Source organism: Miniopterus natalensis, chromosome 19 (assembly GCF_054644295.1).
Source record: "Miniopterus natalensis isolate mMinNat1 chromosome 19, mMinNat1.hap1, whole genome shotgun sequence".
In the NCBI taxonomy this organism is placed as follows: domain Eukaryota; kingdom Metazoa; phylum Chordata; class Mammalia; order Chiroptera; family Miniopteridae; genus Miniopterus; species Miniopterus natalensis.
The window spans coordinates 16870040-16895487 of NC_142099.1; the positions used below are offsets into that span (position 1 = coordinate 16870040).

Below are 25448 nucleotides of genomic sequence, written 5' to 3' on the forward strand. Positions count from 1 at the left end.
CTCATTAATTTATCATTTAATATAAATGCTGACAGAAAGCAGATAAAGACCTTGTAGACACTTTCATTTATTTACAAACCAAAAGGTGAATCACCTCCTTCTACTTGTTAAAAGAACCCTTTTATCTGCAACTCATGGGAGCCCTAAACACTAATTAGGAGCAACATGAGGTTGAGTCAGTTTCCAAGGTAATAAAGAAAGGAGACAGCATTTTAACAAAATGTGGCATCTTAGATATAAAAACATGCACACAAATAATACGAAATTGAAACAGATGGCCCCAATCCTCTCAAAACCTGCAACAAGCAGGCCACGTCCTTACTCAGACCCAAGTTCTGCTGCCCCAAACATCTTCCTACTATTTGTTTTTCGACCTCACTTGATTTGAAGGCTGTTTTAAAAATTGGAACTCTAAACAGATTTAAAGAGAGGAAAATGGTCCATTTCAGACGGGGTTCTTTTCCTTATTCCAAAAGAGCTTCCAGGAAACAAAGTCTTCGAGTAAGATTTCCATTTGGAAATGCTAGGGAGTTATTCACACCTTGTGAGATTCCAACCCACTGTCTGTCTTCACTTTCTTTAAGTTGAAAACACTTGGAAAACGTAAAATTTCACAAACTTCAGGAATTTAAAAATCAGCTCTCACTTTAAGGCTCAATATTTTTATTTTTGAACAGGTGGTGGAGGCAGGCAAGAAAGAACATGGAGCTGAGGCAAGGAAAAAATAGGAATACAGGAAAATTTATTAAAAAGTATTTAGTCTAGCACTGATTTTTAACAATAGGACATTTAAATTTCACTATGCAAAACTGTGATTTCATGAAATCATTCATAATCTGACTCAAATCTCATGGGCTCCTTTATTAACCTAGATTATTTTGTCTTGTTAAATATACCTCTGCAGGGCACAGTCACATACAATCAATACGATTGGTAAATTACACAAGCTCTATCCCAAGCAAGTATGCATCAATGTTAAAAAGTTATTTTTTTTAAAAAAAAACACAAAGTAAAACAAAATAAAATCCACCCAAAAAGGTGATAATGACTGCAGAATGTCTCGGGGAGACTGGTATGAGCCTAAAGACCAAATTGACCATAGTCAGGGGAAAAGGGCAGCGGGGGTGACAAGGAAGAGACCACACCCAAGAGGAATCTCACAACTGGAAAATGTTTAAGTGGGTGAGAGATTTTCTTCATTATCTTAATCCACTTTTCCACTGTTCTTGTCCCAAAAAGTCATAGATTCATCATAAAGTAAGGTAATGAGGTCCAATGAATAAAATGAAGAAGAGAAGTTTTTCCCCCCGTCAAGTTCCTTTCATTCCCAGAAGGTGGGAAGAGAAGGGGACAGGAGACAATGAAAACTCAGCCAATACACCTGAAACAAGCAGTTCTCAGGGCAGTGTATGAGTTGAACAGAGGATGTGAAAATAACAAAAGCTTAAATTGCCTTCAAATTAGAGGAATATTTTACAGGGTGGTTCAGATATTATACTAATAAATGATTTTTTTAAATCAGGCAAAACAAAACCACCACCAGACAACCAATTATCCACCCAACAGTTTGTTTCCACCCTTTTCTTGACTCTTTCATGTACCAGCTGGGGTGGGGTAGGGGCTACCTGACAGTTTCCAGTTATAAGATGACTCTCTGGAGTGTACAATCTAGAATGGATGCCAAAGACTTGTGAGCTCTGTCTACTTAGAGTTAAAAACAAAACAAAGCAAAACAAAACAAAACAAAAACCCTAACCAACCAGAAACAGTGAGACCTCAATACAAGAAAATAACTCACCTTATGTAGTATATAATATACTAAACTCCACAGGATTTTGTTTTTCTAAATATACATTTTTGGACACAATATTGTCTTGAGGTTTAAGTTCTCTCTCTTGGGTTATTGTGCCTATTTTCTTGTGAAAATAAAGGTTTTACTCTAGGGATGTTTTTGCTCAGGAATAAAGTTTAGGGGAGATTCAGTGTTCGGCTGAAAGTTCAGAGGCTCTGAAAACAAAGATTCCAGTGGTGGGTAAGTCCCTATATCACAGTAGGATTTCAAAATTCCCTTTACCCACTTGGTTCAGTGCAGTATTGAAAATCCACCTACTGGGAACAGTTATTAGAAGGGGTTCCTTCCTCCTGGTGGTGGCAGTTTCCTATTCTTAACATTACAGGCTAGATTACTTATCAATTAGACTCTATTACATGTGAAATATCTTTAGCAAAGAAATCTTAAAAAACAAATCTTAAGTTGGTATTTACTATAATTAACAGTACCTTTTGACAAAAACGGCTTTCTTTTTCAAGTGGCTCAGAAAAGTTGAAGAGTTAAAAAAAATATTAACTGCAACCCACCTACAACTCCCAATAAGTCATTTCAGCAGGAAAATTTCATAAAGCTGAGCTAAAGCAACAAATAAATATAAAAATCACAGCTGTCCAAGGTAGAGAGACTGTGGGCTGGCAAACAGGCACCTGGATAAAACGACAACAGTAGCAGACTGCTTGCTTGTCCAATCCCTAATGTTGAAAGTGACTGTTTAGAGCTCTAATTTTTATCTACAAGGACAGGCAGATTTTTCAGGAAGAGAACACTATACCAAATAAAAAATAGAACTGGACTCTTTTAAGGTAAAAATCTAAGCAAACACTGCAGTTAATTTCCAGGCAGGTTATTAATTTCTCCTAAAAAGTAACGGGGCCTTTCCTTTTAATAAAATATAAAGCATTACAGCTGCTTTTTACAGATAGATTTTTATATATGAAACCTTTACTCAATTCTTAAAAAAGAGCAAAAAGAAAGTGGAAGAAAGATGGTAAGACCTCCACCAATCTTCATTTGTATACACGTAATAGCAACCAAATACCCTTTAGTGAAAAGAACCTATTTTTCTCTTAATCTGAATAAAATCTGACATACACAGCCTGTAGTTAACTATTTCTCACCAGTCCCATGACTTGACCATAGTGATAGGAAACTGTTCTTTAGGCACAAGTAAAAAAACAAAAACACACAAGATGCTATCATGACAAGACAGTCTCAAAAAAGGGAGAAAGAGACCGCTTATACATAATATTGTACAAGATGATATTCCCTGATGAAAGAGAAACTGATGAATTTTCATTACTTTTACATTTTATAAGGCCAGCTAACTTTATCAGTTAACTTAGATAAGTCTACTTACACAGTACAATCAACTCACAAATACTGAAAGGTTTCACAATCAAAATGGCTACTTCCCCCAAACCAAAACAGAGTAAAGCACAAGTCTTTGGCTCTCCTTTAAAAAAGAAAAAAGAAAAAAACAGCAGGTTACCATTCTGAACCAGACCTTTGTTTGCCTACCAGTAGGGCAAATACCACATTTGTGCATCACTGAGTAATAACACCATTAGAAAAGGCAACTTCACAGAAGTTATTGGCTAAGCGAATTCATTTGAATGCTCTGTTTTGAGGCAGCAAACTGTCACTGTTGCAGATTGGGGAGGGCAGTGGGTAAATCAAGGGCAATTTGCAAGATAGAAAAGGGCCAGGAAACAAAAAAAAGGGAGAGAGAGAAAAACAACTTTGAGCTCCAACCCTGAAGACCTATGGAAAGTCTGATGAAGTTATACAAAGTGTAACTTTCTAGGTAGCAAATGAGAATCATACCAATTTTGTGTCTTTTAGGCAAAAGAAGAAATACATGAACAGTGAGAAGGCAAGGGAAACGGATGAGGAAGGGACTCAGCCACATTAATGCTGTACCAGGTAAGTTGTATACATTCTGAGTAGTTGAATATTTGTAGCTGGCATTAGAAATAGTGTCTTATCATTTGAGTAATATTAGTATAAACCTATGCTATAACTAATTTTTTATTAGAAAAGTAATAAGGAATGGCTCTTTGGTCAAGTTAGCTTCTGTAAATTAGCCAAGACAAGAAAATAGGGCAGCTACTGGACTTACCTTGTAACAGTATCTATCAGTAAGGCAAAAGAACTACATGTAAGAAACAGAGTCTAGACATCTTATTGTCAGTTCTTCTACACTGTGCCAGAGACCCCGTGAACAAATATGTCATAGTACTTTTATATTCCAGCTATAATAAAATCCTGGTTTTACCTAAACAAGAGTGAACATGTGATTATTCCCACCCTGGCCCTCTCAGAATTGTTCATGTTCATCTGAGATGTCCGACCGAGTCTTGCTTTTGAATTCGGTGAAAGCAAATAGTCACCTTAAAGAGAAATTAATATTTTAATAAGTAGAAAGCATAAAAACTGTATTTCCGTATTTCCCATATGACCGGTTTACCCTCTTAACTGTTTTTAATGGCATAAAATTTAAAAGCTAGAAAAATCAATGCCTTTCACAGATTTTTGACAAAAAAGGCAGTTAAAGAGTTAAGTACTTTTGCCAAAACAGGCCACTTCCTCTTAGAGGCTCATCGTATCATAACATATATCACAGAAAAATGGAAAAGGGAAAAAGAACCCCAAACTTCGGAGACTTTATCCTAAAACTGCTTGTGAGCACTAGGAAAGTTGTAAGAGTACCCAAGAAGGAAGGCAGAATGACCTATTTAAGGTGGGCAGGTTACGGGCACATGGACAGTACCCTATTCCCCTGCCTTTCCACACAGCCAGCTTTCCTTAAAAGCATGGGGCCTTAGAGAGGTACAGCGAGAATTAAGGCTACAATTTCAGAGATCTCCCTACCCTCCAAATAAAAATAACTAAAAAAGTAAAAGAAACTATTTTAAATCAATTCAAAACAGTGGCTTTCCTGGTTTTATTCAGAAAAGGAACACTATATAAATTAATCCCTGTTCCTGAGTAGTTTTGAAAATCAAAATGGTGAAAGCAAGAAAGAGTGCATTTGAAGGGCACAAGAGTAACAGAAGTTATTAGGGCTACAATATAGACCCAATGGAATTTTACTTTTATTCTGAACTTTAACAAAATCAGTATCCCTAAGTTTCCTTCTAATACCAGAATCATTTTGAGCTCCAAATTGAACCAACTGCTTCTAAAATTTAGGAATCACCTAACATGTCCAAAGGAGAAGTAAGATCTGCCCAACTCTGCCTACAGAAGGTTGCAGGCCAAGAACGTTGCCTTTTACGGTTATACAGAGAAATGAAAACTCTTACTCTGTCAGACACACAAAGTTTCTCTCCTTCTCCCCCAAAACTTAGAGTAAATATAAGAGGGTTTTAAGCAAAACCAAAAAAGCACAAAAGCAAGTATATTAACAAAACAGAAAAATATGGACTTCAAATGGAAAAAAAATGCCTTATCTTCATTCAGTGCTTCTACCTCCCAATCAGTCATTTTATCGCAACAGCTGCGCTCATGCGAAATAATCCTTAAAACATACCCAATATATATACAGATATAGCTATGTATATATGTATATATATAATATATATAAATTTTTATTTAAATAAAAAAGAAAGCTCGAATCCCAAGCCAATATGTGTATATCAAATCCTTGACCAGCCAGGTCTGTAGGGCATAATCAAATTCAATGTGAAATAGTATATAAACACGGTGCCTTGACTGGGCAAATTAAATAATCGCTACTCAAAAGAGTGTTCTGTTTGGACTCTCCTACTGGTAGGCAACTGCAGGACTGTATTACCCTCCCCCCTCCCCCAATCTGATTCACTTAACAGTATGATGGACACAGAGCTTAGACTGAGGCTGTTATGACCTCAGCAGGAGTTCTGGGTTAAGAAAATAAGAAACAAGAAAAATACAGACTCTTGCTTTTACCCAACCAAAGCAATGCAGTAACTTATTACATAACCAGTGCTTTCTGTTTTAGAAGTATAATCCAGAAAGGGAAATTTTACAAAACAGGCAAACAGAGGGATGGGGAGGGCGACTATACCCAATAATCCACACCCAACATGTTTTATAGGGTCTTAGTTCAGTACAGACATGGGCCATCAGAATATGTGCAGCAGAACTAAACAATCAAAATTTTTCTTTTTTCTTTTCAATGTTTTCATGAAGAATCTTTTCAGTATTATAAAGCCAAGTCTATGGAAATTAACTTCTAGGTACTTACTGCCTACTTGTTCTAATGATTCTGAACAGCCACAACTGGTCAATTCACAAACTACCCTCAGGATCCAGGAAAATCTCTGAAAGCCAGGAGCGCCAGTATATAGGGATTTTACTTTGTACTTTTGGGTTTTAAGGGTAAAACACAAGCATCCAGTGAAATAATGTGGCTCTGTTCATTTTAAGTTCAAATCAAGTGTTGCAGTTTTAAAACATGGTTGATTGTGCTGTTTTGTTTTTTTTAACATTCTCTGATTTCAAAGTTCAATTTGGAAAAGCACTGATCCAAATTTCCAACCATCAGTTCAATGTAGGTCATACACTAACGATGTATTTCCAGTGCTGATAAATTACAGTTCATTCTTAAAATAATATCCATTTAAATCCAACCAACAATCTAAGACACTGGCACGGCTTTCTGATCACATTAAGAGAATGAAAAGGACCCATAACATGGACCTGAGGACTTCAAAATTTTATTGTCTGGCAATTATCTCTGAAAAGTTAAAAACAAAAACAAGAAATAAAACCCCCCTAAACAACAAAAAAAGTTTAAATGACATAGGAAAACATACCTAACGCATGAAGATAGTGACCCAGAGAGGAAAGGGTAATCATGGCTTCCAAATGACAGCTCTCAGAAACCTTGGTTTGCTGCACATTTTCTAATAACTGGTCTGTTACTGTCTTTTTGTTTGTTAAGCACCATACAATTCTCAGAAAAGCCGGTGCTTTTTGTCTGTTTTAATTTACGGGGTTGTGAGAGTGGGAAAGGACTGAGGAGAAGGAATTATACACTGGGTATGTAATAATACCAAAATACAAGAAAAACCTACTTCATTAAGATCATACAATTAATCAAACAGAGTGTATATATAATATCTTCTTTTTTTTAAAGCCCTGGATCCAAGGCGTCCAAAGTTATTAAAATAAAGTTCATTCACAGAACAAAAACAAATTTAATCTGAATTGCTTGCAGATACTGCTAATTTCCTTTTTCTTTTTCTTTTTTTTAAATTAAAAAATGCATTAATGTGATCTATGTGCAGGGTTTGTTTTTAGTAGTGGTGTTTGTGCACATTGCCTCCGGTGCTCTTCCTGGACTTCTCTGACCACTCTCAGAGAAGAAGTTAAGAGGTTACTGTTCTTCTACCCCTATGCCCCACAAATTGATTTGGAGCAGAAGATAAAAGTACGACTCCTCAGCTTTTAGGGAGCAGAAGTGGGAGTAACTCCTGATCTCTGGGAATCGTTGTTGTCTCCTCCTCCCTCAGGGTCCTCTGACAGGTTCAGAGAGCTGGTCTTGTTGGACAGGAGGCTGATATTCTCTTGTGTCAAGGCTGATCCATTCGGTACATCACTGTTAACATAAAAAAAAAAAAAAAAAGGAGTTAGAATTTTTAAAAAGGAGATAAATGATTATTTAGTAGAATAAAATCAACAGGGCTATTCTTTCAGCAGTATGGAGATTGTATAAGTGGCTTTCATACTTTAATTTACAGCTCTATATCCATGCTTTGGCAAAGAGGTTGGCAAACTAAGACTAGTTGCTGCCAGTTTTTGTACGTAAAGTTTTATTGGAACACAGCCTCCCCATTTGTTTACATGTTGTCTATGGCTGCTTTCACTACAATGGCAGAAATGAGAGTTTTGACAGAGACTGTAAAACACATAATTTTAAATATTCACAATATGGCCTTTAAGAAAAATAATGCATGAATTTAAATAGCAATAGGGCATTAGCAGTTATTGTTATATATTAATAGGAAGGCAACACAGGACTATGTATCAAAAGTCTCAAAATGTGGGAAGGAAATACTTAAAGATGTACAAAGAATTAACTTCAACATCATTTACTGCAGGGTGGTTCATGATATCTGACAGGTATCCTTTCAGACCTGTAGAAGAATTATTAGATGATATGGGATAGGCCAAATTAAAAACCAGGGGGATGGAGTGACGGGTGGGTTTTGAAATAGGCTAAATTCCTTTCAAACACTTTAAAAAGACCGGAAAAGTATACATTGAAATGTAAACATTGGTTTCAAATAAATTAAAAAACAAGGGGAAGCCCAACCAGTGTGGCTCAGTGGTTGAGCATTGACCCATGAACCAAGAGGTCACCAGATTGATTCCTGTTCAAGGCACATGCCCGGATTTTGGGCTTGTTATCCAGTAGGGGGTGTGTAGGAGGCAGCCAATCAATGTTTCTCTCTCTATCCCTCTCTCTTCCTCTTTCTCTAATTAAAAAAAGGGGGGCTGGGGGGAGAAGGAAACGTAACCAGAAAATTTCCATTAGGTCTTAACAGATAATTCAATCTTGGATCTGTTCTAAAATAAAATTTTAAACTCCTAAATTTATGTAAAAATATTCTTTTCTCAATGTATAGAGAATAATGATATTTCAAAAATCAAATCACATTTCTAAGGGTAATTCTATCATGCCTGGGTAATACACGCCTACGAAAATGTCCCTTTCTTTACCTGAATGCCAATGTAAGGTCCTCAGATGGAACCTTCCTTTGCGGCTCCGGTTGTCCATTTTCTGCTTGCTTACTTGTATTCAATTTGCTTTTTGTATCAAGAGAGCACTGGTTCTCCTTTGAAAAGAAGGAAAAAAGTTCAATTAGCTTCTATTTAACGGGGCTAATGGGAGAGAGACCAAACACAGATAATACAAACTGATGATCCAAAAATCATTTAGTTTTATAAAATGACTAGAGAAATAGGCAGGCTAAAAGAGACATACACAAAAATACAATCGAGTACAAGCCACTCGCTCACTATCCAAGCTGGACGTTACTGCCTCAACTTAACGTGGAAATAACATAAACGAGGACTTAAGAGAAAGCAAGCCAAATATAATATCTATGTATAATCTACTTAATTAAGCAGAAAAACTGCCCCATTTATTTGCTTAGAAAAATGCGAAAACTACACAACAAAAAAGTCAGTTACATGCAACCCGGGGGAATGGTTCAGTCCCTTAAGATTCAAAACTTACTGAAATGAATGTTAGTGCACTCTGAAGCAAACCCTAAGCACATTCATGGATACAGTTCCACAGGAAAAAATGTGTAGACTGCAACTTACAACAAAAGCCAAATCATCAAATCATCAATAACTTAAGGGCTATGAAAACTAGAATGCTATTTGGTAACACTTCTTTATATAACATGATGGTATTGGCAAAATCATAAGCACCACACCCCCACCGCTTCCCTAATCAGTATGTTTAACAGAAATGTAATAACTTTCAATTAACTACCTTGTTTCCCTTAAAAATTTTTGTAATGCAGAATCCTAAGACAAAGAACACTCTCATATCAAAAGGGAATGAGGAGAGGAATGATACAATAGGATGGATGCCCATGTTCGTGAGACTTAGTCACTGGAGTGCTTTGGGGTGATGATTCTATAGTTCTGGATGATTCTAGAACTCTAGAGCCATGAGTTCTGTGACACAACTACATACAAGTTTTCCTTTCACCTTCTCTCTCTTTTCCCACAACACTCACCATACTCAGTTCCCGGGTTCTCTTCCCGATTTCCCTTTCCACCTGGTGCAGTTCCAAGCTCAACTGCTCACTTGAGATCATTCCAGGCCATTTTGGAGGTGGTGGTGGTGGTGGTGGCTGTGACTGGCCTGCCAGGCTGTTCGCCTCCCTCTGCAACACCAGCCTGTTACTAACAGCCTAGTGCATGAAGCCAAGCACATACACAACTCAACACATTTCACACCATGCACAGAATGGCCAGGCCTGATTCCAGACCATAGCCATAAGCAGCTTGTCACTCAGGTATTTGCAATAAAAATGATGCAACTGTAAGGTACTCTCCCCTTCTCTGAGTACCATTTGAAAAGAAAAAAATAGGGGATTTAAATTTAGTAAATAGTAATTTGATCTTAGGCATAAGTTGCTCTTAGAGAAGTCAACATTAAATGTACATTCTCCCCCTCATTTATTGAATTTTTCTCTGAAGTAAATCCTACAATTTATTTCAATGAAACCTCATGAATGGCTAGGACCTTTAACCACAGTTGAGTTAGATACGTGGCAAGCTGCCAAATGATGCTGATATTCTTTTGGGACAGAAAATGAGTCTAGAAATTTCAACCAAAACAAAACCATAAATTAGCAGTAACACTGAATTTGGAGTTTGAAGACCTGGGCTCATGTTTCAACCTCTATAAAACTAATAAACTTCAACCAAAAGAGAGGAATAACAACATCTGCCTAACCTACTTGTCAGGGACATTTTAAAAACTAAATAACATGTAATAATTACCTATAAACTAAAAGAACTGTATTAATGAAGGTGCTACTTTTATACAGAGGCTATTTTTTAAAGTCAAAGATCTAAGCTTCTATTTTTTTAAAGATGTATAAATAAATGCTGGGAATTAAAGGATATAAGACAAATTTTAAAAAGTTAAAGAAGCCTGGCCGGGAGTGGCTCAGCGGTTGAGCATTGACCTAGGATCCAGGAGATCGGGGTTCGATTCCTGGTCAGGGCACATGCCCGGGTTGTGGGCTCGATCAATGACTCTCTCATCATTGATGTTTCTGTCTCTCTCCCTCCCTCTCCTTTCCTCTCTGAAATCAATAAAGATATATTAAAAAAAAAAAAAAAAAGTTAAAGAAATATGAGACATTAAAAACCAATTTTAAACTAAAGCACATGTTGATAAACACCTAATGGGAAAATGTAGATAACCTCTCTTCTATTCTCAGGTAATAAAATTCTAAGTTTCGCACCGTCCTAGAACTAAACTCTAAGTACTTCAATTCTTTTAAGAATGGACACCTATATAACTCTTAAAAAGTAGTACCTCGAAAGACCCTCCTTTCAAAATCTCTTTGAGCACCCTTCAAAAACTGTAATAAAATAGGCTGGTACCTCTAGTCCACGGAGCTGGGTCTGTTGGCTAATCTGATGGTTTAGTTGCTGCAATTCTAGTCGTAGCTGTTCCCTGTCAGCAGATGGAAGGGTTTTGCCATGACTGCCCACTTCTGACATGGATATTCTCTCCCTTTGGTGGGAAAAAAAGCATGGAATTAAATTTTTATTTTTAAAAAAATACCAGAAAAACAAAATAAGAGAAGTTGAATAATTGTAAAGGGTTGTAAAGTAAAAAGAATGACATACCTCTCACTGAAGTGTCCCTGAGAAGGTATGTTTTGATGAGGTGAGTAGGGAGACCCTCCCCAGCCACCGTGGGTTCCATATGGACTGTAATCTGTAAGAGAGTAACTCACTGTAATGCAACACAATCCACAGATTTGACTCTCCTAGGGCAGCATGGTCTAAAAGGCACGGGTGTGGTGTGTACACAGCTATCTGGAAGATGTCTCCCAGTATAGTAACCGGGCACTGATGTGTTTTTCTCCCCGATGAAACATCAGTCTTTGTGATTTTCTTTTGTTTGAATTTTTTTAAAAATGAGGATGTATTATTTTAATAAAAAGCAATAAAGCTATTAAAAAGTAGGCAATCTTTATATAGACACATTTAATTTTAGTTTGTACCCCTAGAATTGCCTGTGTTATAATTACCTTTCTACAGGAATAATTCCATGGAAAAGTCTAAAGATGACCGTCTTGAAAGATGGAAAAGTGCTGACAGTAAATGGGTAGTAGGGAGGGTGCTGGGGGTCATGTCTATGAATCCTCTAGTTGAGCTTACCCCTGAGATTCTTACCTGAAATGTTAATAGATTTTGTGGGAGCTCCCTGAGGTGCCATAGCCTGCATTGGGCCAGCACCCTGATATATTGTTTTGGAAGTTCGAGAGATGGCACCAAACCGAGATACTGTTGGTCGGTCTCCAAATGGGATGAGGTCATCATCACTGGTTTCTGTGGTTCTTCTCTGATGATCCAACCGCTGGTCTCTCATTCCTTTACTCTCCACATTCTGATAAGTAAAATGAGAAATCCACCCCACAGTTAGGTCTCTAATATAATTTCCTCTAGCTCTATAGCCAGGTTGAAAAAGAGTATAATGTTCTGGTAAGACTAAAATCATTAGTTGCCTTTGGTTGTCATATAAGACATCACTTTTTAAACCTCTGACCATTCCACAGTAAGAAATATAGTTTATATCATGACCCAGCCCATATATACATTCAAATATAATTTCATGACAAATACCCTTACTGTATGAAATGTACTCTTGTATTTATATTGTTATTCTAATTCATTTCTTTTTTTAATATATTTTTTTATTCATTTCAGTGTGAGGAAGGGAGAGGGAAAGATAGAAACATCAATGATGAGAGAGAATCATCGATCAGCTGCCTCCTGTACTCCCCCTGCTGGGGATCGAGCCCACAACCCAGGCATGTGCCCTGCCTGGGAACTGAAATGAACCATGGCCTCCTGGTTCATAGGTCAATGCTCAGCGACACAGACCGGGCTCTAATTCATTTCTTTAAAGAAAGGCTCATCATGACCCAATCAGTTAATTTCAAAACTCAATAGTTAGAAACACACTGTTTGAAAAATATAAGTGCCAACACAGGTTTTTCAGAGGGATTCCAGTCAGAAAGAAATAAGTACCAAAATAAACAGAAGTAGAAATCTAATTGTCAGACCCTTGCTACTCAAAGTATATAGTGTGGAGACCAGCAGCAACAGCATTGTTTGGGAAGTCATTAGAAAAGTACTCTCAGGTCCCACCCCAATCTCACTCAACTTGAATCTGCATTTTAACAGATTTGTAGGTAATTTATGTGGACATTCATATCTGAGAGACACTGTGCTAGACTTCTTTCACCCATTTAGGAGATTTTCAATTACATCCAGGTTAGGTTTGCAAACCTTTTTATTATTTACTGATTTAAGAAAATGAGTTTTGCCCAGCTGGCATGGCTCAGTGGTTGAGCATCAACCCATGAACCTGAAGGTCATGGTTTGATTCCTGGTCAGGGCACATGCCCACATTGTGGGCTCCATCCCCAGTAGGGGGCATGCAGGCAGTAGCCAATCAATGATTCTCTCTCATCACTGATGTTTCTATCTCTCCCTCTCCTTTCCTCTCTCTGAAATCAATAAAAACATATATTTTAAAAAATGAGTTTTATTTTGCTAATATTTGTTACTTTAATATAATAACCATTTCTAAAAGCCAGGTACAAAGCAAGGGTTCCTGTTTATCTCTACCTCCTCATTTCATTCCTGTTCTTAGACAGGCTGTTTTCTATGGCCTAAAAACATGTCCCTAATCCCACCATAGAAAAACAAAAAGTTAGCCCGGCCGGGCATGGCTCAGCGGTTGAGCGTCGACATAGGATCCAGGCTATCAGGGTTCGATTCCCGGTCAGGGCACATGCCCGGGTTGTGGGCTCGATCAATGACTCTCTCATTATTGCTGTTTCTGTCTCTCTCCCTCCCTCTCCTTTCCTCTCGCGGAAATCAATAAAGATATATTTTAAAAAAAAAAAAAAGAAAAACAAAAAGTTCATTTTTGCTTCTTCCTCCTCTATACCCCTTTCTGTCTATTTGTCTGCCTCCCTCTTTCTCTCCCTCCTTTCCTCTCTCCCTCCCTCTGGCATCTAATTATATTTATGCTATACATATCACTTCATTCATTTATAGCAGTATTAGCATCTAAGTCTTCCTTTTCTATTACCAAGAATTGGTTTTCTTTTAACCAACTGACAAGTATTTGTCTATGAAAGCCAATATAATAACCTAGAAAACCTCTGTTACAGTTAATAAGGGCAAATGTTTAACAATAGTCGAGGCATACCTTTCAACACAGCAATACCACTTCTAAGCATAATTTTCATGCATGTGCACAAGGAGACGTACACAGAAATGTTCATTGTAGCAGAGTACATAATAGTAAAAGATCGAAAATAGCCTAAATATCCAACAGGAAAATAAATAATTCACATATATATTTATTGTAGGATTTCAGTTGCCTAATGGTATCGGATAAAAGCAATGAAAATGAATGAACTTGAACTATAGGTATAAATTTGGATACATCTCAAAAGCACTGCTGAGTGAAAATGCAAACTAAAGTATATAAAATATACAAGGTATATAAACATGCAAAACAAAATTGTTTAGGAAGTATAAAATTATACATGAAATGATAATTTAGGGTAGAGGCTACCTCCAGGGAAGGAGGGAAGGGAAAATGAGATTCGCCAGGCAAATAAAGGAGGATTTAACTACTTTTGTAAAGTTTTATTTCTTTAAAAAATAAAGAAGCAATTAAGATAAAATAGTGGTATATTTTAAGCTTGGATACACTGGTGTTACATTATTTTTTGTTAAAAAACAAAATAGCATAAGTGGCACATTTCAGTATACCACAGCTCACTTAAGGCTAAGTAGCTACAATTCTGACTCAGAAACTACTACTGTTCACTAGATTCAACTTTGTTGTTTAAACTTCAAAGTTGTAAAAGACTTATAATTTACTTGGACAAGAAATCAATGATCTTGATTAATTATGCAAAATAATTTAATTTTGGTTCTAAACTGCTAGCTGTGTAGAAATATAATAAATGTTCTTCTTTGTCTAGATAAGTATTAAAGTATTTTTATTTACACCTGAAAAAAAACAAAGAAATAGTTTAAATATAATTCAATCGCATAATATAGAATATGGCCTGAAACTCTTAAGCAAAGCTCAATTATGTGTCTATACTGTAATAGGGGGTAATTTATTTTGTTATCTTGGCTTGTACTAATTATGGCTTAGTTATTACACATACCATCATTTCCACACTCCCTGCTGCCACAACATCTTTGGGTTTTGCATCTTTGGTTCCAATGTAGGAGCCGATGGTGTCACATGACCAGGGAGAGTACTGGCTATAGTCATTTCCTTTGTATTTCCCAGCTACCTTCAAGTCATGTTCATCCAATAACTACAGACAAGAAAAAAAGAAAGAAAATATAGGAAATGGGTCTATGAGTAACAACACAGAAAAAGCAGGGATTTCTTAGATCATGCTGAAACAACATAATGATGGCTATTTATCACAACAGATTTTTGCAGATTATAAAACAAGTGAGGAATGATGTTTAGACTTTACATTTTGTTAGCAGGTCAAAAAAGAAGTAAGTACCCCAGTGTCTTTCTAGGAATCAAGCTAGGCATTTTGAGGTGTGATCATCCTCGCTGTCATTCAATAAAGTCAACAGGTAAGCAAGTACGTACCAAGCCCTCTAGTTTTGCTAAACCCTCCCTTCAATGTTTCTTTCAAGAACATTCCAGATAAACAAGGGCGTTAAAACTATTTTCAATGTTATTTATAGTGCATGTTCTACATAGTTATGTTCTATGTGGTAATAACTTTTACTGAAATCATTTTAACAGTATTAATTCATATCTTGAAAAAATTCTGGTCCTGAGGCTAATTCAATGAAAAGGATAAGATGCCTAATTTTGTTTTCTCAAGATGAGTTCTGAAATTATGTAATAACAGAATAGCCATTGTAGGTCTAACATATTTTTACTAAAATTGTAACATTCGCGCTTGTGTAATGCTTTGCCGTTTTTAAAGTGCTTTTATGCACACTATCTCTCTCATATGTTCCTCAAGTCCATGTGAGACAGCACAGGTGATCTTACCAGGGCTCCACCAGCCCAGGGAAGTGCTAGAACTATAACTTCAATGCTGCTTTTGCTTCATCACAGATACATAACTGATCCCTAAGGGCTACTGGTACACTTAAGTGGCTCTATATGCCCCTCCCCCCGCAATCTAAAACAATCTTCTATTTTCTGAGTCATCATTTTTGGTCTTCTGAGTGGCACAGGGTCTGCTGTTTCCAAATATCACTCATTTTCAACCACAACTCCTATTTCTATGGTTAATATGTCTTTTGCTTTTTTTTGTCCTACATCTATTTTAAAAACTCCGTCTCCTTTTTCATTTCTCCTCCACTTACAAACTTCATGTAGAACAGCTAGTTTTTTAGAGACGTGACCTACTAACAAGTACTTTTCTTCTGACCACAATGTATTTTGTGGCTATTAAAAAGAATGAGAAAAGTTTATATACTGACACAGAAAGACAAGCAGGATAATTAGTTAAGTGAACACAAAAATAACAAAAAAATACAAAACACACACAGAACCTCAAGATATATTACTATATGATACTATTAAAAATGTTAGTTCACCCATAGAAAAGTTGAAGTACCTAATAAACTGACAGTGATATAAAAAAATGGGATTTTGGAGAAATCTGTTATGTATTTTTACAATATATAAAGTTACCACAACTCTATGTATGTTGTTTATGATCAGAACTGAAGTTTAAATACAGTTGAGCCATGAACAAGATTCTGAACTGTGTAGGTCCACTATACACAGTGTTTTTAATAAACATACAGTTGGCCCCGTATTCCCGGGTTTTGCATCCGTGGATACAGAGGGCCAAATCTATACATAGTTCTACACCATTTTATACAAGGGCCTTGAGCATCCGTGGATACTGATATGGGGTGTCTGCTGAAACCAACCCCCACAGATATCGAGGGACAACTGTACAGTAGTAAAGATTTTAAGAAGTCAAAAATTACACTCGAATTTTTGACTTCACAGGGGTTGGCGCCCCTAACCCACATGTTGTTCAAGGGTATGTAGCTTTGTATGTCAGTAACTAGTTATTATTCACTGAATGCCTGCTATATGCCATATGCCTTATGTCTCTTTAATCTTCACCATATCACTATGAGTAGGCTTGACTATACTTGATTTACAAATGGAGAAACCTGAGCCTCAGGGTTCAGGGAACCTAGGGAACTTAGAAAAGATCACACACTGAGTGACACAGCTAAACATCAAAGCTGTTTGATTCCAAAATTAGCTCCCTTTTCACAGTGTCATATTGCTGTCCATATTGCTTAAAAAACAGTATGGCATAACAAGGTTCTAGGATGTCTCTAATATACTGTTTTCAAAAAAAATCATGTAATGTTTATACTTTACAAGTAAAGTTCCATTAATAGATGTTATGACTTTACTAATTAATATACATTATTATGGATAATTCATCCAAATGTTTAGATAGGAAAGCTAGACACTGTAAACAACTTTTATTTAGTAGATCATTTTCAGACCCAAAAGGTTACTGTTTATTATATGTGACCTGATGGTTCCTTACATTTGCAACTGGAACACTGCTGAGAAAATCTATTTGATGTAAAAAACGTGTGTGTACACACACACACACACACACACACACACACTCTCTCTCTCTCTCTCTCTCTCTCTCTCTAAACTCAGGCAGTATGTCTAATAACAAACCAAAATATGTAAGATCAACAAAGCAAAGAGCTGGTTTTTTGAAAAGACAAAGTTGGTAAATCCCTAGCAAGACTGAAAAAAATTACCACTATCAGAAGTGGAAAAATGAATGCCACAATAGACCCTGTAGACATTAAAAAGATAACATTCATTCATGACGACCACTAGCAGTGTCCTATAGAAATGGAAAGAAGATAACCCCCAATGTTACGGTTTATTGCCCTCTAGCACTTTAATCAGCTTGTTCTAGCAACCTATTTCAGCGTTCTTTTTTTCTGCCATTCACTACTATACTAACCTGTCCTATTCTTTGAATCAACTTTACTATCCTGCTACTTTCCTCATTATGTAAATAAATCTTTGACATATCTCATTTATAAAAATAGTATAAAACTAAGAAGAGGAGAATTTCATTAATTTGATAAAAGTTATCTACAAAAAAAAGCAAACATAATGATGAATTATTAAAAGCTTCAGTCACTAAAGACTGCAAATAAGTCAAGAATACGTGCTCTGATCCCTTGTACTGAATAACAAAACAACTCTGGAGGACCAGCTATCACAAGGAGAGAAAAAAAAAGACATAAAGGTTGAAAAGAAAAAAGAGAAATGGTCACTGAGGTTATGACTGTGTGCATAAAAAATCCAAAAAAATCCAACAAATACTGAAATTAATAAGGAAATTTAGCAAGGCTGCTGAATATAAGTTTAATGAAAGATGTGCAAAAATGAAAACTATATGACACATGGCATAACGGAGAGAAATTAAAGATCCAAGTAAGAGGCGAGAAGACCATGCTCCTGGAGACTCAATAGTGACAAGATGTCAATTCTCCCGAAATGGATCTAAAGCAACGCTGTCTAATGGAAATATAATGAGACTCACATATCATTTAAAATTTTCTAGTAGCCACATTAAAAAAATAAAAAGAAACAGGTGAAATTCATTTTAATAACACATATTTTTAAAATTAATACATCCAGAGCATTACCACTTTAACAGAAATATATTAACGGGGTATTTTACTATTGGGGGTACTAAATCTTCAGACCCAGCATATATTTTATGCTTACAGCACATGTGAATTAAAAAAAAATATATATCTTTATTGATTTCAGAGAGAGGAAAGGAGGGGGGGGAGAGAGAGAGATAGAAACATCAATGACGAGAGAGTCATTGATCGGCTGCCTAGCCCACAAGCCGGACATGTGCCCTGACCGGGAATCGAACCCCGATCTCCTGGATCCTAGGTCGATGCTCAACCACTGAGCCATGCCCGGCTGGGCTGGACTAGCCACATTTTAAGCACTCATTAGCCACATGTGGCTAGTGGGTTACACACTGGCCGGCTCAGATCCACAGAGTCAATGTAATCCTAATACAAATTGCAGCAGATATTTTTGTGGACAACAGAATGCTGATTCTGAAATGTGTCTGAAAATTGCAAGGACCAAGAACAGCAAAGGTAACCATAAAGAAGAACAAAACTGAAAAATAAACATCATCAAATATTAAGATGTATTATAAAACTACACTAAGATAATGCAGTATTGGTGTAAGGACATAGAAATATGCATCCAGAAACATATCTAGTCACCTAACCATGACAAAGGTGACTGCAGGACCCTGGGGGAAAGGATGGTCTTCAATGAGACATCCTTTGGGGAGAAAAATTCACCTTGACACCTAACACACTAGAATACAAAAATTCTAGACAGACTGTAGATCTAAATGGGAAATAAAATAGTAAACCTTTTAGAACAAAGGAAAATATTTTCATACCTTGAGAATAGGCAAAGACCACTTAAACAGGACATGAAAACCACACTGATAAGGAAAAAATGAATAACCGAGACTAAAAATGATGCACTTACATCCTCTTGGTGGAAGGTAGGAGGCAATGTTGGTGAAGGTGCAAAAGGAGGTGGAGAGATCACTTTCCGTTCCTCTAGTTGGGCCATTATTTCCTTTCGTCTTCGATGTAGCTCATCTAGACTAGGGTGCGGCTGGGGAGGAGGAAGCCTGCTATAAGGAGGCTCCTGAAAATGAAAAGGTTAGGAAAAACTGAAAAGAATTTCAAAACACATTAATTTATTTAGCACATATTTTAAATAAGCAGTAGCTTGTATACTCATCTTAACATTTGGAAATACCAAGACTTAAAGCAAAACAAAACCCCCCAAAATTCTCAGGATTTCCCAAAAAGCTAAATTTAAGTTTTGTTTTCTTGGCCAGACACCATAATTTCCAAATAGACCTAGGATTGTTAATAAAGCCATCTAAAGTTCAGGAACTAAGAACAGTTACTAGTGAGAGTGCAGAGAGAATTTTTCCCCTTTAATAGTTTAATTTAAAACAAAAACCTACCCAAATTATGACAAGATAAAAATAAAGGCATGCTTTCTTAAAAAACAACAAAAAAAGTCACTCTAAGCAATAAGTAAATTAAATCTATGTAATAATAAGAAAAACCCCAGCATACTCTGATGTACGAAGGTCTGATCTGAGTTGGATGAGGAGCCACTGGATAGTAACCCTCCACCTGTTGGTATCTTTCTCTGGATTCTGGTACATAGGATGGTACTGCTGCAGGTGGAATCTCAATGGGTATGGGGCTTTCTCGAAAAATCTCCTCTCTTGCATAAGACTGAGCAGGGTATACTCGACGGCCATCATAGTGTGGTGGGTACATAGGTGGGTACTGTTGTGGCTGCGTGCCATATTGAGAGTTTACAACACGATCTTGGAGGTAGGGTGGGTAATGATCCAAATAGGGAGGACCGGGCTCAGGAGCAGATGGTGGAGGTCGGACAAAGCGGGACACACACTGTGGTGCAGTGTAGTACACACCTGTATGTTACAGAAGAGCAACCAGAGCAATAGTGAGCCAATCTAGTTTTCTATATAAGACTTTGTCTACTACAATATTTCAGCACTAGATAATTAACAATCCACTCATTTCTTTAGATGTTGCCCCCTCTGCTATATACTCAGGTTAGCTTTATGAAAAATAACATGTAAAAATTGTCCATAAAAGTTACTGGAAAAAAACTAATATAGAATCTACAATAGATTGGCTCTCTCAATTGTTTGACTTTCTTTTAGGTGTGCCTTAACACAATGCAAGCAATGAAAAACACACACAACTACATTTCCCTGAAGCTCAGGTTGCACAAATCACTCACTTGCATGAGAGTTCTGAATGTGCCACTGAGTTACCTGGAAGGAGATCTGGTGCAGACCTAGCAGCTACTGCATCCTCTAGAGTGGCTTCCCAATTTTCAGACTTCTGCCTCAAGTGATGTGATTCTGGAGCTAGCAGTTAAGGACAGAAGTTTCCAATTTTTACTGCTTCTTCACTGTAACAAGGTTCTTTCCGCAGCTAGTTCTGGAACTTACTCTGGGAGGCCTAGCTTAAAACTGCTTTTCCAGCACCTTCCACTGATTTTATAAACACCTAAACTTCCTGCATTAAATCTCTTTCTAGTAATTATCAAACCCTGAGACACTGTGTTTAAGGTCACTTCAACAAAAGTAGTTGGGTTCTTCCTGTAATGGATGGCTAAAAGGAAGATACAGCCAGGCTGGGCATGGCTCAGCGGTTGAGCATCGACCCAGGATCCAGGAGACTGTGGTTCGATTCCCAGTCAGGGCACATGCCCAGAATGCAGGCTCAATCCCCAGTCTGGGGCCTGCAGGAGGCAGCCGATCAATGATGACTCATCATTGATGTTTTTATCTCTCTCTCTCCCTTCCTCTCTCTGAAATCAATAAAGATACACTTTTAAAAATAAAAAATAAAAAGTGGGTGTTTATTTTTTTCATATGAATTATATACATGAAACCTCAGTCATCTCCTCTCCTTCGTTCTCTATACCTAGTATTATCATTAAAACTGGCTAGTTTTTCAAATCTGTCTAGTTTCTAAAATCCCTCTTCTTCTTTCCCACAATATTAATTCAGATCTCAACACTCACACCTAGATTAATAATGGTCTTTCTCCTTAGTGACTCTAGTCTCATTTTTGCAATCCACTAGTAAATTATTCTTTCTATTCCCGCACCCTCTACTTAGGGCATTTTCCCATAAAGTCCCTTTAATTCCTCAAGCTCTCTGATCTCCCCTGAGTCTTGCAGTTAATTTCTACCACACTAATATTAACCACCACAATTGAACATCTAATTTTTAACACACATATACACACATATATAGGCATATATATGTTTGACTGTACTTCACTTATTGAGTTTCACAAATAACTGCTTTTTTTTTTTAACAACTTGACAGTCTGTGGCAACCCTGAAGAGCAAGTCTACCAGAGCCATTTTCCCAATAGGCCCAGATGATGGTGAGCATTTTTTACCAATATAGTATTTTTTAGACATAACGCTTATCACACACATTAATAGACTACAGTATAGTGTAAACATAACTTTTATATATACCGAGAAACCAAAAAAGTTGTGTCTTACTTTACTGCGGTGGTCTGAAACAGAGCCTGGACTCTCTCTGGGGTATGCCTGTACACATACACATGCTCACACACACAGTTTTCTATTCTTTACTAATACTGATTCTACACTATAAACTCTCTATATGTATGCTGCCTTTTTCATATATACTTCAGGACCCAGAAAAATATTAGGTGATAACTGATAGAAAGAAAAATATACTGGGTATAGTGGTTATTTACTTTATACCCACTATAATATTGAAAAAAATTTTGGTCAGGAAAATATATACTGCCTTAGCAAATTTCCACTGTCTACTTGGGTGATTTGTTATTTCCATAAATACAGGGGTGGGCAAAAATAACAGTTGTGAGTAGGGAAAAGAGGTTAATCTTGTATTATTATTTATTAATCACTGTACAATTTCCTTGGATTACAACTGTAAACCTATTTTTGCCAACCCCTGTATATGAACATAATTAACTATGACTGCTTTTAGGAGTTAAGGCAATTTTCTTTTATAGCTCTGCTACTTCATTTATTCATAAAATCTGTTTTTTCCAAAGTATTAAAAAATACACTTATCTTAAGGAGGCCACTGCAAATATGATCACTCTTTCTGGAATTGGTCTCATAACTCCTAAGAAAAGTGAGCGCAATAAAGGAAAGATCATTACCCTGCTGATATGGTGCTGGTTCAAATGGTGGAACGGCTCCTCGAGGATCCTGATAATACACATCTGCCTGCTGTGCAGGATATAACTGTGAACCCCGTGGTACCATCTGAAGGGGTTTGGTGACAGGCATAGGAGGCAGGTCTGTTGGTCCCCTTGGAGGTACAGGATGCGGATTCACAGGTAAGGCAGAAATACTCTTGGGGACAGCTTCTAGCCTATGGGAATAAAATTGTGCAAGTCAAGTTTAAGGTCTCTCAATGTACATAAATTGTTAAACATTAAAAAAAAAAACTGTCATGATTTGAGCAACTGTTTTCTTCCAAGTCATTCCTTCTACAAAATTTACAAACTTTGATCTTATTTCACCCACGCTTTCTTAAAAATCAGTAACACAAGAAATAGAAATGAAAAACAACAAAATGGCCAAAATGAATTTAAAAGAAACACTGATTATTCTTCCTTCCCTCTACTTTGTGTTTACAAAGAAACTTTAAAAGTTAAGAAAATGACATACAGATCAGGAGGGGATCCAGGGGCACTGCTGCTCAGATGATCTATCTTTCCTGGTTTCAGACTAGAATCGTAGCTGGGGTCTGTCCCTCGTGGAATTAGCTGCGTTACTGTGTTCCCTGCTGACACAATCCCATTGGGCAGAGCAGGGGGTTTTCGGCTAGGCAGATCCACTGCACCTTCGTCTGGAAGGATAGCTGCTGAAGGCAGGCCCACCTCATTAAGCTGACCCAAAGAGGCACTCAGGGGTCTTCTGGGAACCAGGCGTTTGTTCATTTTACGAAATCTATATAAATGGCAAAGGCACACACCAAAACCAAAATTACAAAAGCAAAACCAAGAACACAAATGTATTTTATTCAAATCCTTTTTGGAATCTTTGGATATAATCACAAGGTGTTTCTTCTCTAACCTATATTAACTAATATTGTACTACCTTTATAGTTAGCCATGGAATCTATTTTAATGTATTACTGAATTCTAAGTTTAATATTTGGGATTTAAAAAATGTTAATATGTGAGATGAATTTGTAGTTTAATTGTGCTATGTTTATCAAACTTAGTATTATTGGTTTTACAAAAAATAAAAGGTTTTTCTTTCTTTCTACTATGTGCTGGAAAATTTAACATCATTAGAATTATCAGGTCCTTGAAATTTGAATGAAATCTGTGAAACTGAACCTGGAAATAAAATAATTTCTTTAATAGAGCAGAGTCAATTTTTCCATTGGTAATGCACTATTCAATTAGTTAAAATGAGTCAGTTAAAGCTGATGAAAATTCTTAGAACTTTCATTATTTTGGTAGTGAGAATCACTTACTCCTAGATTCAATTAACCATAAACGGTTTCCTACTTTTAGGCATGATATAATGAAAGCTGAAAAAACTACTTGTTTTTTCAAAATTCTGTATTACTGCCTGGCCGGGCATGGCTCAGAGGCTGAGTATCGACCTAGGATCCAGAAGATCATGGTTGATTCCCAGTCAGGGCACATGCCCAGATTGTGGGCTTGATCCCCAGTCGGGGGCCTGCAGGAGGCAGCCGATCAATGATGACTCTCTCTCATCACTGATGTTTCAACTCTTTCTCTCCCTCTCCCTTCCTCTCTCTGAAATCAATAAAGACCTATTTATTTTTTTAATTTTAAAAATAAAAAAATTCTGTATTACTTTCTAAACATTTCCTGTTCATGAAAGAGAATGTACCTACTTACCCTTCTTGTGGTTTTCAAGGGCAGCAAGTTATCCAACTGAACAATTCTACCTTATTCTGTTAGGAGGCTGAGTCTAGTGACTGTCTGCACTTACTTTTCCAGTTCCTCCTGCGAGTGTGCAAACGTACAGCTGGCCCCCCGAGGGCATCCTCCTCTCTGCTTCATGTCTCGACACATGTATGTTTTGTATTTGCTGTGTTGTGGAGGCTAAGACCAAAATTAAGACATTAAACATTAAAAACAGATGAAAAATTTTCACTGCCATTTTAGGATCTTGATAATCTAGATAAATAATTCAGATTGATTCACATACTTACCTAGACTGCCCAGAGCAAAAACACTGGAAAGTCATTCTGTCTGAAGTCTCAGAGTCCCAAAATAAGTAAGTTAATTATAAAGAATGTACTCCAGATTTTCTGATATGTTCTCAAACATGTACTATCACATAAATTCTTGATTAAATCTCATGGGAGTTCTATGATCTTCTTTCCGGGTTTTATAATGAACCAACCACTGGAATTTCAAATGTTTAAACTGTCTTCTAATACTTGTTTTGAACAAAGTTTAGTAGAGTACACTTATGTTTTTTATAACACACCACAAATCTACAATAGGTCCTATAACTGACAAATATTCTGTAACCAATTCTCGACATGTAGATTAAATCAAGGACTCAACGTATCTCCAAAGGTACAAATGAAACTCATTATTTACAACTCAGTAATAAGGCAGGACAACGAATTTGGGAGTTAATATCAAACATGATACTAAGCAAAATAAAATTTAATGTATTTTATCATTTACTGGTAGAATTTAAAGGTTAACCTTACTATTTTTGTTACATTTTTCACGTCTACTAGAACAGGGAGTTAACAATAGGTTTTAATTTCTTTTGTTTCTGAATCAAAACATCTGTGCTTAGATTGATTAGGATAATTATATCCATATTATTCTACTTAGGACAGTTTTAATATTTCTTGCTTCCCAAACAAAATAATAGTAAATAATCTATCGTTAATATTTACCTGAGCCAGATAAATTAATAACAAAGTTTTAATTTCTCAAGTTTACTACAAAATAAAAAAAAATAAAAAGTGAACCTAACATAGAACCTGAGAGCAAAACAAAATTTTGGAGAGTAAAATTAAAAACTCCAGCCACGCCCAGCTGGGCGTGGCTCAGCGGTTGAGCGTCCACCTAGGATCCAGGCGATCGGGGTTCGATTCCTGGTCAGGGCACATGCCCCGGTTGCGGGCTCGAT

General features: G+C 36.7%; 1 protein-coding gene across 6 annotated transcripts in view; it reads right to left on the reverse strand.

The window, feature by feature from the left end:
• The window catches only part of RC3H1 (ring finger and CCCH-type domains 1), a 59913-nt gene continuing 34465 nt past the window's right edge, over positions 1–25448 (reverse strand). For 2 of the 6 annotated variants that reach the window (XM_087828113.1, XM_087828112.1), the window contains exons 9-21: positions 24282–24394; positions 22977–23258; positions 22463–22677; positions 20554–20649; positions 19817–20184; positions 19209–19373; positions 14788–14943; positions 11759–11972; positions 11207–11297; positions 10958–11090; positions 9574–9750; positions 8540–8655; positions 1–7415 (exon numbers count right to left, since the gene is read on the reverse strand). In XM_087828113.1, the coding sequence (XP_087684239.1) occupies positions 7265–7415; positions 8540–8655; positions 9574–9750; positions 10958–11090; positions 11207–11297; positions 11759–11972; positions 14788–14943; positions 19209–19373; positions 19817–20184; positions 20554–20649; positions 22463–22677; positions 22977–23258; positions 24282–24394 (2277 nt within the window). In that variant the 3' untranslated portion in view covers positions 1–7264. The remainder of the gene's footprint in view (positions 7416–8539; positions 8656–9573; positions 9751–10957; positions 11091–11206; positions 11298–11758; positions 11973–14787; positions 14944–19208; positions 19374–19816; positions 20185–20553; positions 20650–22462; positions 22678–22976; positions 23259–24281; positions 24395–25448) is intronic. The other 4 variants (XM_087828114.1, XM_087828116.1, XM_087828115.1 and 1 more) reach the window with 4 other exon arrangements.